The sequence below is a fragment of the Pristiophorus japonicus genome, chromosome 7 (assembly GCF_044704955.1).
Source record: "Pristiophorus japonicus isolate sPriJap1 chromosome 7, sPriJap1.hap1, whole genome shotgun sequence".
Lineage (NCBI taxonomy): Eukaryota > Metazoa > Chordata > Chondrichthyes > Pristiophoridae > Pristiophorus > Pristiophorus japonicus.
Window position 1 is genome coordinate 6,687,500 of NC_091983.1, and position 12,780 is coordinate 6,700,279.

The 12,780-nt window shown below is 42.8% G+C and overlaps 1 protein-coding gene across 4 annotated transcripts in view; it reads left to right on the plus strand.

The window, feature by feature from the left end:
* Positions 1 to 12,780, plus strand: part of smap1 (small ArfGAP 1) — a 351,079-nt gene that overhangs the window by 121,468 nt on the left and 216,831 nt on the right. For 2 of the 4 annotated variants that reach the window (XM_070884738.1, XM_070884739.1), the window contains exons 5-6: positions 10,422 to 10,499; positions 11,370 to 11,450. In XM_070884738.1, coding sequence (XP_070740839.1) covers positions 10,422 to 10,499; positions 11,370 to 11,450 — 159 coding nt within the window. The remainder of the gene's footprint in view (positions 1 to 10,421; positions 10,500 to 11,369; positions 11,451 to 12,780) is intronic. The other 2 variants (XM_070884740.1, XM_070884741.1) reach the window with 1 other exon arrangement.

The following is a 12,780-nucleotide window of genomic DNA, read 5'->3' on the forward strand; positions in this document are numbered from 1 at the left end:
AAAGGCTTTTGACAAGTTCCCACAAGAAATTAGTGTGTAAAATTAAAGCACATGGTATTGGGGGTAATGTATTGATGTGGATAGAGAACTGGTTGGCAGACAGGAAGCAGAGAGTTGGTATAAACGGGTCCTTCTCAGAATGGCAGGCAGTGACTAGTGGGGTGCCGCAGGGCTCAGTGCTGGAACCCCAGCTATTTACAATATACATCAATGATTTAGATGAAGGAATTGAGTGCAATATCTCCAAGGTTGCAGACGACACTAAGCTGGGTGGCGGTGTGAGCTGTGAGAGGATGTTAAGAGGTTGCAGGGTGACTTGGACAGGTTAGGTGAGTGGGCAAATGCATGGCAGGTGCAGTATAATGTGGATAAATGTGAGGTTATCCACTTTGGTGGCAAAAACATGAAGGCAGAATATTATCTGAATAGCGGCAGATTAGGAAAAGAGGAGGTGCAACGAGACTTGGGTGTCATGGTACATCCGTCATTGAAAGTTGGCATGCAGGTACAGTAGGCGGTGAAGAAGGCAAATGGCATGTTGGCCTTCATAGCTAGGGGATTTGAATATAGGAGCAGGGAGGTTTTAAAACAGTTGTACAGGACCTTGGTGAGGCCTCACCTGGAATATTGTGTTCAGTTTTGGTCTCCTAATCTGAGGAAGGACGTTCTTACTATTGAGGGAGTGCAGTGAAGGTTCACCAGACTGATTCCCAGGATGGCGGGACTGACATATGAGGAGAGACGAGATCGACTGGGCCTGTATTCACTGGAGTTTAGAAGAATGAGAGGGGATCTCATAGAAACATATAAAATTCTGACTGGACTGGACAGGTTAGATGCAGGAAGAATGTTCCTGATGTTGGGAAAGTCCAGAATCAGGGGTCACAGTCTGAGGAGAAGGGGTAAGCCATTTTGGACCGAGATGAGGAGAAACCTCTTCACTCGGAGAGTTGTTAACCTCTGGAATTCTCTACCACAGAGAGTTGTTGATGCCAGTTCGTTAGATATATTCAAGAGGGAGTTAGATGTGGCCCTTGCGGCTAAAGGAATCAAGGGGTATGGAGAGAAAGCAGGAAAGGGGTACCGAGGTGAATGATCAGCCATGATCTTATTGAATGGTGGTGCAGGCTCGAAGGGCCGAATGGCCTACTCCAGCACCTATTTTCTATGTTTCTATGTCACCTCTTGTTCTTTTGCCAATTATCTTAAATCTGTATCTTTTGTTTATCGACCTTCCTGTCGCTCGAAACAGTTGGCTCTATCAAAACCCTAAATGATTTCTAACCGTTCTTAAATTTCTTAACATTCCCTGCTCTAAAGAGAATTTGTATATGACACTTTGTCCTTGGATTTCTGAATGCAAATTCCACCTAAAAGAATTTAACATGGGTAGCTTATTTAATTCTGCACTTGATGCATCCATCATATGTTATCAACTGCGCCATCACTCATGCAGTCAGCTCATCCTGATGGGGAACTGAGTGTCTTCCAGTGTGAAATGGGGGAAGGAGGGAGGGGTGAACCAAGGGGAAAAGAATAAGGAAGATTGCTGAAATGAAAAGAACCTTTTACGCATCTGACAAAATAACCCATGGGTCAGCAATAAGTTGCTCGTGATTTTGGCCATGTACATGAGGTTATTGCATGACATGATTCAGACTCTAATGAGCAAAAGGAGGCTAACAAATATATTGCACTTGGGATGGTCGAGTTTACACTACATTTTCTCAATTCATTGCACAAACCAATCATTCTGGATGTTTCCATGTGTGTATATAGTGCGAATCAAGTTAATTATTTAGTGTCTCATTGGTTGGCCACTAGATATAAATTCATGTCATTTAGTTAATGCCTCTTACAAACAATTCACCTAATTTATATGCATTTTTTTATATCTTAAATGAAAAACAAGATGGGAATTTTACACTTGGATTTAGGTATATTTCTAATCAAATAACTTATTTTTTGGGGGAAAAAGAATGATCTGAAGGAAATGAGGTTGAATCTTTTCAAATGGTCTCAGAAATCGACATTCGGTTTTTCACATCTTTGTTAGAATATGTCACACTGAATATTGTGTGACAGGATTGATCTTTCTGTGAAACATTTTACTAGAGTCTTTGCAAGCTGCATTTGAAAGCAAAACTGAATTTGGCAGTTTTGAGATGTATGAAAGAAATGTTCTGAATGTGATAGTGAAAAATAAATTATGGGGAAAACAGTAGGTGGAGGATAATGCTGCAAAAAATACAGCTGCTTCTTGTGTGTATAACTTTGAGTGAAGTAAAAGTTGGGAACACCGAGGGCCCGAGATTGGTGGGCATACCGGCCACAGGCTGCCGACATACAGCCCAAAATCGCGAAACTGATGGAAAAATACCAACATACCGTCCGGCAGAAAATTCATCAGCGACATACCACCGGGCAGTATGCATACCTTCTGCCCCTGTACACCGCTGAAATACTGCCCAAAATTGCCAAATTGATCACTTACCAACGACCCTGCAGACCACCCTGGAAAAGGTGGTTTTACGTCACTCTTCAGTCCGACGTATGCATCTTCACCTATGAATTTAAAAAAATCTGTCACTTCCCCCAGTCTCTCCCTGCCTCCCCCCACCACCACAGCGATCTCCTCACCCCGTGCCCCCCCCTCCCCCCACACAGCGATGATCTCTCCTCCACCCCCCCCCCCCCCACAGTGATCTCCTCTTTCTCCACCCCCCCGCCCCACTGCAATCTCCTTCACCTCCCCCCCCCCCCCCCCCTCAGTGATCTCTTTCTCCACGCGCCCCCCCCCCCCCCCAAGTAGCGTTCCCTTTCCCACAACTAGCAATCTCTCTCCCCCACCCCCCCACCCCCCCACAGCACATCGCTCTCAGGCCGGCAGTCTCTGTCGATTCTGGTCTGTCTCCCTGGGGGCGGAGCTTCGCAGCAGCATGCGCGTGGGCAGAACCCGGGACCTGAAGATTTCCGACTGAAAAGGACTCAGCATTGCACACCGCCAGCTGCACTCCGCTCGGCATACCGGCGAGAAAAGACTGATGAAACTCCCAGCGGTACCCGGCAGAATGAAGTGACATACCGCCGAGAAATGGGCAGATGACCAATTTTGACCTTTTCGTCTTAACTGCTTTTTCTAAAAAAAAATTCCTTTCATAAATTGTAGTATTGTATACTATTCGCCACAGTATGGTAATTGTAGAGGGAATAAAATCAGTCTTGATTCCATTTCATTGCAGAGATGACAGGTTCTCAATGTTTGGATGTCAGTCGACCGGCTCACAGTCCCGTCATCTCTGGAATTTGCCCTTGTATTCAGTTTCCGCTGATGAGCTGGAAGTCTCTCTATGCTTCAGGAGTCCTGAGTGAAATTTACTTTCGGTAGATTCAGCCTTATTCCCACCCTGCTCCTGCTGTACAAGGGTATACCAATCAAAATATGCTCTTGACTTGCTGCCAGCCTTGCATTAGGAGTTTTACCCTTGCTTTTGTGTATGGAAATCTTGTTGATTTATAATTTGGTCTTTTCTGCCATTGAAGTGAAGTTGAAGTGCACAGAACAGTGGGAAAACATCTGTTATATGCATGACATACAAAAATTGACAGACAGGAAAAGACAAGCTGGTCTATCTATCCTACCCCACACTCACGATGGCTGGACCATCACGACTAGCCTCTTTAATCTCTTTCTCAGCTCTGATTTGTCCCCTTTTTGAAAATGGGACCTACATGAGCTTGCTTCCAATCTAAGGAAACTGTCCCTGACACTTGAGTTATTGAAGATACATGCAAGAGGCTAAAAGTGCACCTGCCCCATTTCTCTTGGGTGGATATTATCTGGAGCCTTACGAATTTTGAGTTTTCCTCTTCTATCCATGATAACATTATCTATTTTAATGTTACTCAATATATGATAGCCCATACCTGGAACATAAGCATCATCTACAGGAGTGCAGACTGATGCAACATAGTCACTTAGCTCTGCCTTAAACTGCCCTACAGTATCTTTCAGTGGCCTTGTACGATCTTTAATGGTTTTTTGAGTCCTGACATAGCTGAAAAAGCATTTGCTTTTATTACCACAATTGTACACCATCTTCTTTTCCAGAGATGTCTTGACTACTCTTATGGCTGTTTTTGTGTCTCTTAATTGCAGGCAACATTCATCCCTGTTCCTCCTGTGAGCCAGGTTCCTTAAGTGCGTAGAATACCTGATTTGCTCTGTACATTCCTTGTTAACCATAATAGTTTTATTATACCATTGGGGCATACTGTTTAAGAATCGTTTTAAATAGAAAACATTTGTCCTCAGTATTTGGTTGCCTATCTACTTAGGTTTCCAGATCAGTTTTAATAAAATAATCCCTCTTTAAAATCTGGGACCTCATCCAAGATTGCAGCCTTAGATTGGCCAATAAAATGAAATCTAATGATGAGCTCTGAACTGGCCAGGTGTTCACCCATTTGGCCAGTCTGGAGGTTTAATACAGCATGAGGGTCACCGTTTTTAAAAAAAAAAAAAAAAAATTAGAATTTGTCTATCCCTAGTCGTTTCATCAGCATTGATGGTGTCCACTTCTCCAGGGGTTTTGAACCAGGGGTCCACAAGATTACTTTAAGGGGTCTTCCATAGGGCGGAGGGTGAGGAGGAGAAGTGAGAGAAGGAGCTGTGCCTGTGCTGTTTTTAAAGGATCCAGACGGCCTCCTTCCTTGCGACGCGGTTTTTAGCCTACGTTTCTATCCGCATTGCGCCGCTGAAGCCGAGCCACACGGTGGGGGACGGACGGCCTGCTCTACGCCTCCATCCCTCCGCCCTCCTTCGCTCACTATAGGCCGCCTGCACCCTCTGTGGCTGTTGTCAGTTGTGAGGGGAAACACTGCCACTGGGACATCGCCAGCCACAGCAGGAGAGAATGATTTAAGAGAATTAAAAATAACACACTGAGAACAGGCTTTGAGTGAAATGAAACTTATTTTGAATTTAAAACTACACTAAAGCAGTTGTAAGTATAAATGGGCCTGTTGTGAAAAAAAAACCCATATCCTAAATAGACAAGTGGGAGAGAGAGGCTGAAAGTTCCGACTTTGCCTTTGTTTTGTGACGTGACGCAGAGGTGTGCTGCAAGCAATCGAGCACCTGGCAGTTGCTGTTGTCGCGCGGGTGTCTGGGATAGATTAAGTTGATTTTAAGGGGTCTGCCATGGGGTGGTGGAGGAACTCCCACGTACCCTTCATGTTCTGTTACAAGGACAAGGTAGCAATGATTTGGACGGCACAGGCGATACCAGAAAAACAATCGGTGCTTGCACTCGGTCGCCACGCGAGGGCGCCCCTTTTCCAGCTCGCTCTCTGAAGCAACAGGTTTCTTTTTTCTACAGAAAAAAATATTTGTTCCAGGAGGTCCATGAAACTTGGAGAACACGAGAGGGGGTGGAGGGGCTCAGAAGCAAAAAGGTTGAGAACCTCTGCACTACTCTCCCCACTACACTAAATGGATCATCATCAGACCATAAAATACAAGGGAAGTTTAAAAATCTCTGGTAATGCAAATTAAGTCCAGAATAGAAGCCGTAGCAATTTGTGAACAAACTTCATCACCTAGTGATGCTTGTTGACATGGGCACTCCTTCAGTCTTGTATAATCTTTGACGTTATACTTTGTTTTATTCTAACTACATCATTCTCCAGATTCTGTCTGGTATCTTCCACTACAGCTCTTAACCCTAATAAAGTGCGACTTCCCCACTGACACCTGGGAGTCCCTGGCCAAAGACCACCCTAAGTGGAGGAAGTGCATCCGGGAGGGCGCTGAGCACCTCGAGTCTCATCGCCGAGAGTATGCAGAAATCAAGCGCAGGCAGGGAAAGAGCGTGTGGTAAACCAGTCCCACCATCCTTTCCCTCAACGACTGTCTGTCCCACTTGTGACCGGGACTGTGGCTCTTGTATTGGACTGTACAGCCACCTAAGAACTCATGTTGAGAGTGGAAGCAAGTCTTCCTCGATTCCGAGGGACTGCCGATAATGATGATTGTTAGATCTCTTAATTTCCAATGAAATACGAACTCCGATTGTAGTTTTAATGTAACTTTTTATTCTGGCAGCAGCAACAAGCTCTTGGCTTTAAGCCAGGCCTTTGTCCTTCTGAGACCACATGGCCAAAATGGCTGTATTTATACCTGGTTCAATTTACAGAAAATAACTTGCCTTCTTTGACCTTATTGGCTCATTTGATAGTCTGTTAACCTTTAATTGGCTCGCTACCCAAGGTCCTAAAATGTCAAGTTGATTGATGACTTAATGCAATGTGGTCTGTGTTTTCTCAAAAACTGCAGCCAGGCTGCAGAGCTTGAATTCTCTATCAATGATAACTGGGTTATAGTAGATTATGGATCATCCTTTTTTGCTATAAATGAGGTATTGAATGTTCGTGGGAAAATTGCATGGCTTCGTAGTGAAATATTTTAACTGCAAAATTTAAAACAAATTCTACTGAAGAGTTCATGAATATCAAATAGTTCCTCCTCCTGCAGAGTTCAGTCATTTTTCATGCTTAACGTACCTTAGTGATTAATTTCAGTTTCTGAGGAATGTATTTGCAACTTCACAGCATTTTTCACTCTGATGTGTTTCTCAGTGTGACTGTTGTTATATCCTTCTAATATATGTGATATAAATCCTATTGCAAAGTCAGGAAACTTTTTTTCTTTACCTAAAGTAAATTTGTAGCGGTGTCATTAGCTGGTTATTTTCTGATGGTTTGCACCCACTGTATGTATCTGGTTGTCCCAATTCTAGTGAGATCTGATATTCTTAGCTCTTGTATATTAAGATAATGTAGTTTCAATAGACTCTCAGCAAGCAAAACAGCACAAGATGCTGAGCCAATTTTATATGAAACATTTCTGCACTGACCCACTCATTCTACTACCTGCATCAAAGCATAGAAGTTCCTCCACAGTTGGGAGAGTGTATTGACCATGTCAACTTTTGGTATAGGCAGTTGATGCTGTACAAAATGCCTAGTCCCATTCACAATTGCTGATGGACACAATTGAAAGAAAGATGTGCATTTATATATAGCGCCTTTCATGACCATCGGACGCCTCAATGCACTTGACAGCCAATGAAGTACTTTTTAAAAAGGTGTAGTCTTTGTTACAATGTAGGAAACACAGTAGCTAATTTGCACGTGGCAAGCACCCACAAATAGCAATGTTCTGCTGACCAGATCAATTTTTTAGTGGTGTTGATTGAGGGATAAATATTGGCCCGGACACTGGGGAGAACTCCCCTGCTCTGCTTTGAAATAGTCCTATAGGATCTTTTACAGCCACCTGAGAGCAGGCGGGCCTCGGCTTTACGTCTCATCTGCTGCACCTCCGACAGTGCTACACTCCCTCAGTACTGCACTGAAGTGTCAGCCAAGATTTTTGTGCTCAAGCAGAGACGGCATGGTTTTATGAAAGGGAAATCATGTTTGACAAATTTGCTGGAGTTTGTTGAGGATGTAATGAGCAGGGTGAATAAGGGGGAACCAGTGGCTGTAGTGTATTTGGATTTCCAGAAGGCATTCGATAAGGTGCCACATAAAAGGTTACTGCGCAAGATAAGAGCTCACTGGATTGGGGGTAATATATTAGCATGGATAGACGATTGGCTGACTAACAGAAAACGGGATAAATGGGTCATTTTCCGGTTGTCAAATAGTAACTAGTGGGGTGCCACAGGAATTGGTGCTGGGGCCTCAACGATTTTTAATCTATATTAATGACTTGAATGAAAGGACCAAGTGTAATGTAGCCAAGTTTGCTGATGATACAAAGATGGGTGGGAAAGCAAGTTGTGATGAAGCCACAAAGAATCTGCAAAGGAATATAGACAGGCTAAGTGAGTGGGCAAACATTTGGCAGATGGAGTATAATGTGGGAAAATGTGAGGTGATCCACTTTGGCAGGAAAAATAAAAATGCTAATTATTATTTAAATGGGAGAGTGATTACAAAATACTGCAGTACAGAGGGACCTGGGGGTCCTTATGCGTTCAACACATGTTAGTGTGCAGGAACAGCAAGTAATGAGGAAGGCAAATGGAATGTTGGCCTTTATTGCAAGGGGGATAGAGTACAAAAGCAGGGAAGTCCTGCTTCAACTGTACAGGGTGTTGGGAAGACCACACCTAGAGCACTGCGTACAGTTTTGGTCTCCTTATTTAAGGAGAGCTATACTTGCATTCGAGGCATTTCAGAGAAGGTTCACTAGGTTTATTCCTGAGATGAAGGGGTTGACTTATGAAGAAAGGTTGAGCAAGTTAGGCCTATACTCATTGAAGTTTAGAAGAATGAGAAGAGATCTTATTGAAACATACAAGATACTGAGGGGGCTCCATAAGGTTGATGCAGAGAGGTTGTTTCCACGTTGGGGAATCTCGAACTAAGGGGGCATAGTATAAGAATAAAGGGTCACCCATTTAGAACTGAGATGAGGAATTTCTTCTGAGGGTCGAAAATCTGTGGAATTCTCTGCCCCAGAGAGCTGTGGAGGATGGGTCATTGAATGTATTTAAGGTGGAGATGGACAGATCTTAAAACGATAAGGGAGTGAAGGGCTATGGGGAGTGGGCGGGGAAGTGGAGCTGAGCCCAAGATCAGATCAGCCATGATCTTATTAAATGGCGGAGCAGGCTCGAGGGGCCAAATGGTCTACTTCTCCGATTATGATGTTCTTCTGACTCCGGCATTAATTGATGCATTAAAATGCTTGTTGCCAAAGTATGACCCCGCCTGCCAGCCGCATTTACTATGGGTTCTCAAAAGAAATGGAACCGTTTGCAATGTCAGTTAGCATGGGCTGCCAGGAAGGGGAGTTTAATCAATACTTCAGTGTGATGGCCAACTGAGCTATGGTTTTGCTGAGCAAGCTAAACATGTTTACCCAAGATGGAATGCTGCGCTCCCACAAGATGCCCTTGAGGCAGCCCGGAGTACAAATTTTCAAAAAGCAAAAAACTAAACTACTAGATATCAAACAGAAAACACAATAATACACAGTGGCTCGGTCACATCAGTGGAGAGAGCAGATAAATTCTGGGCATATAACCCTTTATTAGAACTGATGTATGGCCAAAATGTTAATTTATCTCCTCTCCGCAAATTCTAATTTGCCTGTAGATTAGCTGAATTCAAATATCATTCAATCCCATTGCCTCTGCATTGGAGAAGAATACTCTACCTACCGCTGCTATCGAGGTACCAGAGTACCTAATCATCCTGTAATGATTGGACAGAAATCAATGTTCTTAGACTTGTTGCTGAAGTAAATCAAACTTGAGCCCGTCTTGTGGGTCCAATACACAAATAGGCAGGTTAATAGGAAATTGATTCTGTAGTCATAGAAATACTTGAACTAGGCCACTGGAAAAATCACCCATTAAACTGGATCAAAGTTTTACAGCCAATGAAGTACTTGTGTCGTCACTGTTGTAATGTTGTACTGATTAGATATTCTGGCCTGTGGCAGCCATGCAATTTACCTAATCTGTGGTGTCTTTAACTTGGCAATTTCCAAGTGAAAGATCATGTCCCAAAGGCTACTGTGTTCATGTTATTAACTGGTTCCTATTACAAAAGTTTTAAAAGTGATATTTGTGCAACTGTAGTAGTGTCTAGGGTGCTCTAAAATAACTCCAAAGAAAACACATTGACAGAGCTCACTTTAAAATGGAGGTTTATTGCTGAATTTATCAGCCAAGTAATAGGTTTGTTGACACTGTGTAATGGGCTGTGCAATAATGGCTTTGTTTTTAACAGTTTTCCTTATAAGCAGCGTTGATAACATGAGGGAAAGTGGTTTATTGTTTTGTAGCCTAAAGCTCCTAGCTGAATTTCAGAGTTTGTTGCAATCTATATGAGGAGCTCCTTCTGTCCTTCAGTATGAATGGTTTTAATCACTCATTCACAACCTTTCATGAACCGGAAAGTCATTTTATATATGTGGATGTTACCCACGATTATAACAATGATATAATCATGGATAACATCCTCCTGTATAAAGGAGTTTAATCTCTCATTATTCTACATTTTGCTTATGTGTGCAAAGAGCTTTTGATATAGTACTGACAGTTAGAGATGTAATCAAATAGACTTCGGGACTGTGCACTGTATTACAATATCATCTTTTTAAGGGAGTTGAAATGACAATAGTCACAAATTTGTATTCCTGAATTAGGGTTGTGCAATTTATCTTAATTTGCTACAAAAGTGGCTGATCACATGACTTTATTTTATTGGCCACTGTTATTGGTTGTTGACATTTCAGCTTGTAGGTCTTTTGTATTCTAAAATTTATGCTAATGCTTGTTTTCTGCTAACTATTATTTCTTCATGCGCATCTGCTTGTTCCTTTCATCTGTTCTGTGCAGATAACCTCCTCTGATGTTGCTGCGCCCTTGCCATCATCTCCCTCTTTATCAAATGCTGCTGAGAAGAGCAAACTAGAGGTATTATCTTACAGAACTATCAAGTAGTGATGGACACTGAATGTGATGTTTCACTCTGCAGTGCATGATCTTCCAGTAGCTTTTGTTAATAAATGTTTCATTAGCAAGCCGTGGTAGGGACGTGAATAAACCTTTGGCAGGAGACACAAGTTTCTGGAGAGAACCTGACGAGCTGTTTTGTTAATTACATCGCACTGACATTTATTTTTTACTTTAGGACTTTAGATCTGTGATATTCAATGGCCATTATTTTGCCAAGTGGTTATTCACCAAAGATAAGTGCGTCTGTCTGCTATTTCATTTGGTGTTCAAACAAATCAAAAGTCCAGCAAAAATTCTTGAAACCTTCACCTTTATTGCTGCACGGTTGCATCACTGGAATGTAGACAGTGATGGGAGCCTTCCCCCCCCACCCCGACCTCTGCCAATGTTGCTCTTTGTCAGTCATTAGATTGAGGAGAGTAGCCAAGAATTACTTGTGGTTTTTTTTGAACAAAACTTACTGTAAGTGCATATGGAAGCTTTGATCTCCACGCTGAGAGTTGCTCGTCCAAACCTGCATGCTGGCATGCCATAGTATATAAATAGGAATAACCTGGTGGAACTGATTGCCAAAGGTTACCATGTTGCCAATAAGAATTGCCTCCTTCACTCTCCGTTAAAGTGAATGAAAAATAAGCTGTTCAAACATCATTTAATCACAAGAGGAAATAACACCTGACCAGAAACTGATGCATGTTTTATGCTATATTTTTATATGAATGATGGTGTTATTTTACGCAAGTGGCAACAAATAGGCGCAATATGTAATCTTCTTGAACTTGGTGTTATTTTTTGATAGACTATAACAGTGCAATTTTATCCTTGTAGAGAGAAAAGGACAAAAGGAAAGAGGAAAAGAAGAGGGGAAAAGACCAAGAGAAATCTGCTGTTTTTGACAAATTAAAAATGGTGAGTTCATAATTGATCTACTTTCGAATGGCAAATGTTGCTCTTAGTGCAGGTATTGTGTGTCAACTGCCAAATTAGAAGGGATAAATATGTGGTATATTTGTGTAGATGCATCACGTTCACAAACGAGCAAACTCTTTCTTGATTTTGGGAAGGAGAATAGTCAGAAGACCGATGTCATTTTTGACTCCAGCCAGGGGGAAACAGCCTCTCTGCACCTGCCCTGTCAAGCCCTCTAAGAATTTTATATGTTTTAATGAGATCAATGATTTAGACTTGAATATAAGGGAATTAAGGGGGATTAAGAAGTTTGCAGATGATACTGAAATAGGCTGTGTGGTTGATAATGAAGAAAGCTGTAGATGGCAGGAAAATATCAATCAACTGGTCAGGTGGGCAGAACAGTGGCAAATGGAATTCAATCCGGAGAAGTGTGAGGTAATGCATTTGGGGAGGGCTAACAAAGAAAGGGAATACACATTAAATGGTAGGGCACTGAGAAGTGTAGAGGAACAAAGGGACCTGGGAGTGCATGTACACAGATCCCTGAAGGTAGCAGGCCAGGTAGATAAGGTGGATAAGAAGGCATACGGAATGCTTACCTTTATTAGCCGAGGCATAGAATACAAGAGCAGGGGGGTTTTGCTTGAACTGTATAAAACACTAGTTAGGCCACAGCTAGAGTACTGCGTGCAGTTCTGGTCACCGCATTGTGGGAAGGATGTGATTGCATGGGAGAGGGTGCAGAGGAGATTTACGAGGATGTTGCCAGGAGTGGAGAATCTTAACCATGCGGACAGATTGGATAGGCTGGGTTTGTTTTCCTTGGAACAGAGGAGGCTGAGGGGAGACCTCATTGAGGTGTATAAAATTATGAGGGGCCGAGATGTAGTGGATAGAAAGGGCCTATTTCCCTTAGCAGAGGGGTCAACAACCAGGGGATATAAATTTAAGTAGTTGGTAGAAGGTTTAGAGGGGATTTGAGGGGAAATTTCTTCACCCAGTGAGTTGCGGGGGTTTGGAGCTCACTGCCTGAAAGGATGGTAGAGGCAGAAACCCTCACCACATTTTAAAAAGTACTTGGATGTGCAGCTGAAGTGCTGTAACCTGCAGGGCTACAGACCTAGAGCTGGAAAGTGGGATTAGGCTGGATAGCCTCTTGGCCGGCACGGACATGATGATCCGAAATGGCCTCCTTCCGTGCTGTAAATTTCTTTTGATTCTATGATCACCTTGCATTCTTCTAAACTCCAGAGAATATAGGCCCATTCCCCTTGATCTCTCCAATAGGACAGCCCTCTCATCCCAGGAGTCAGTCGAGTGAACCTTC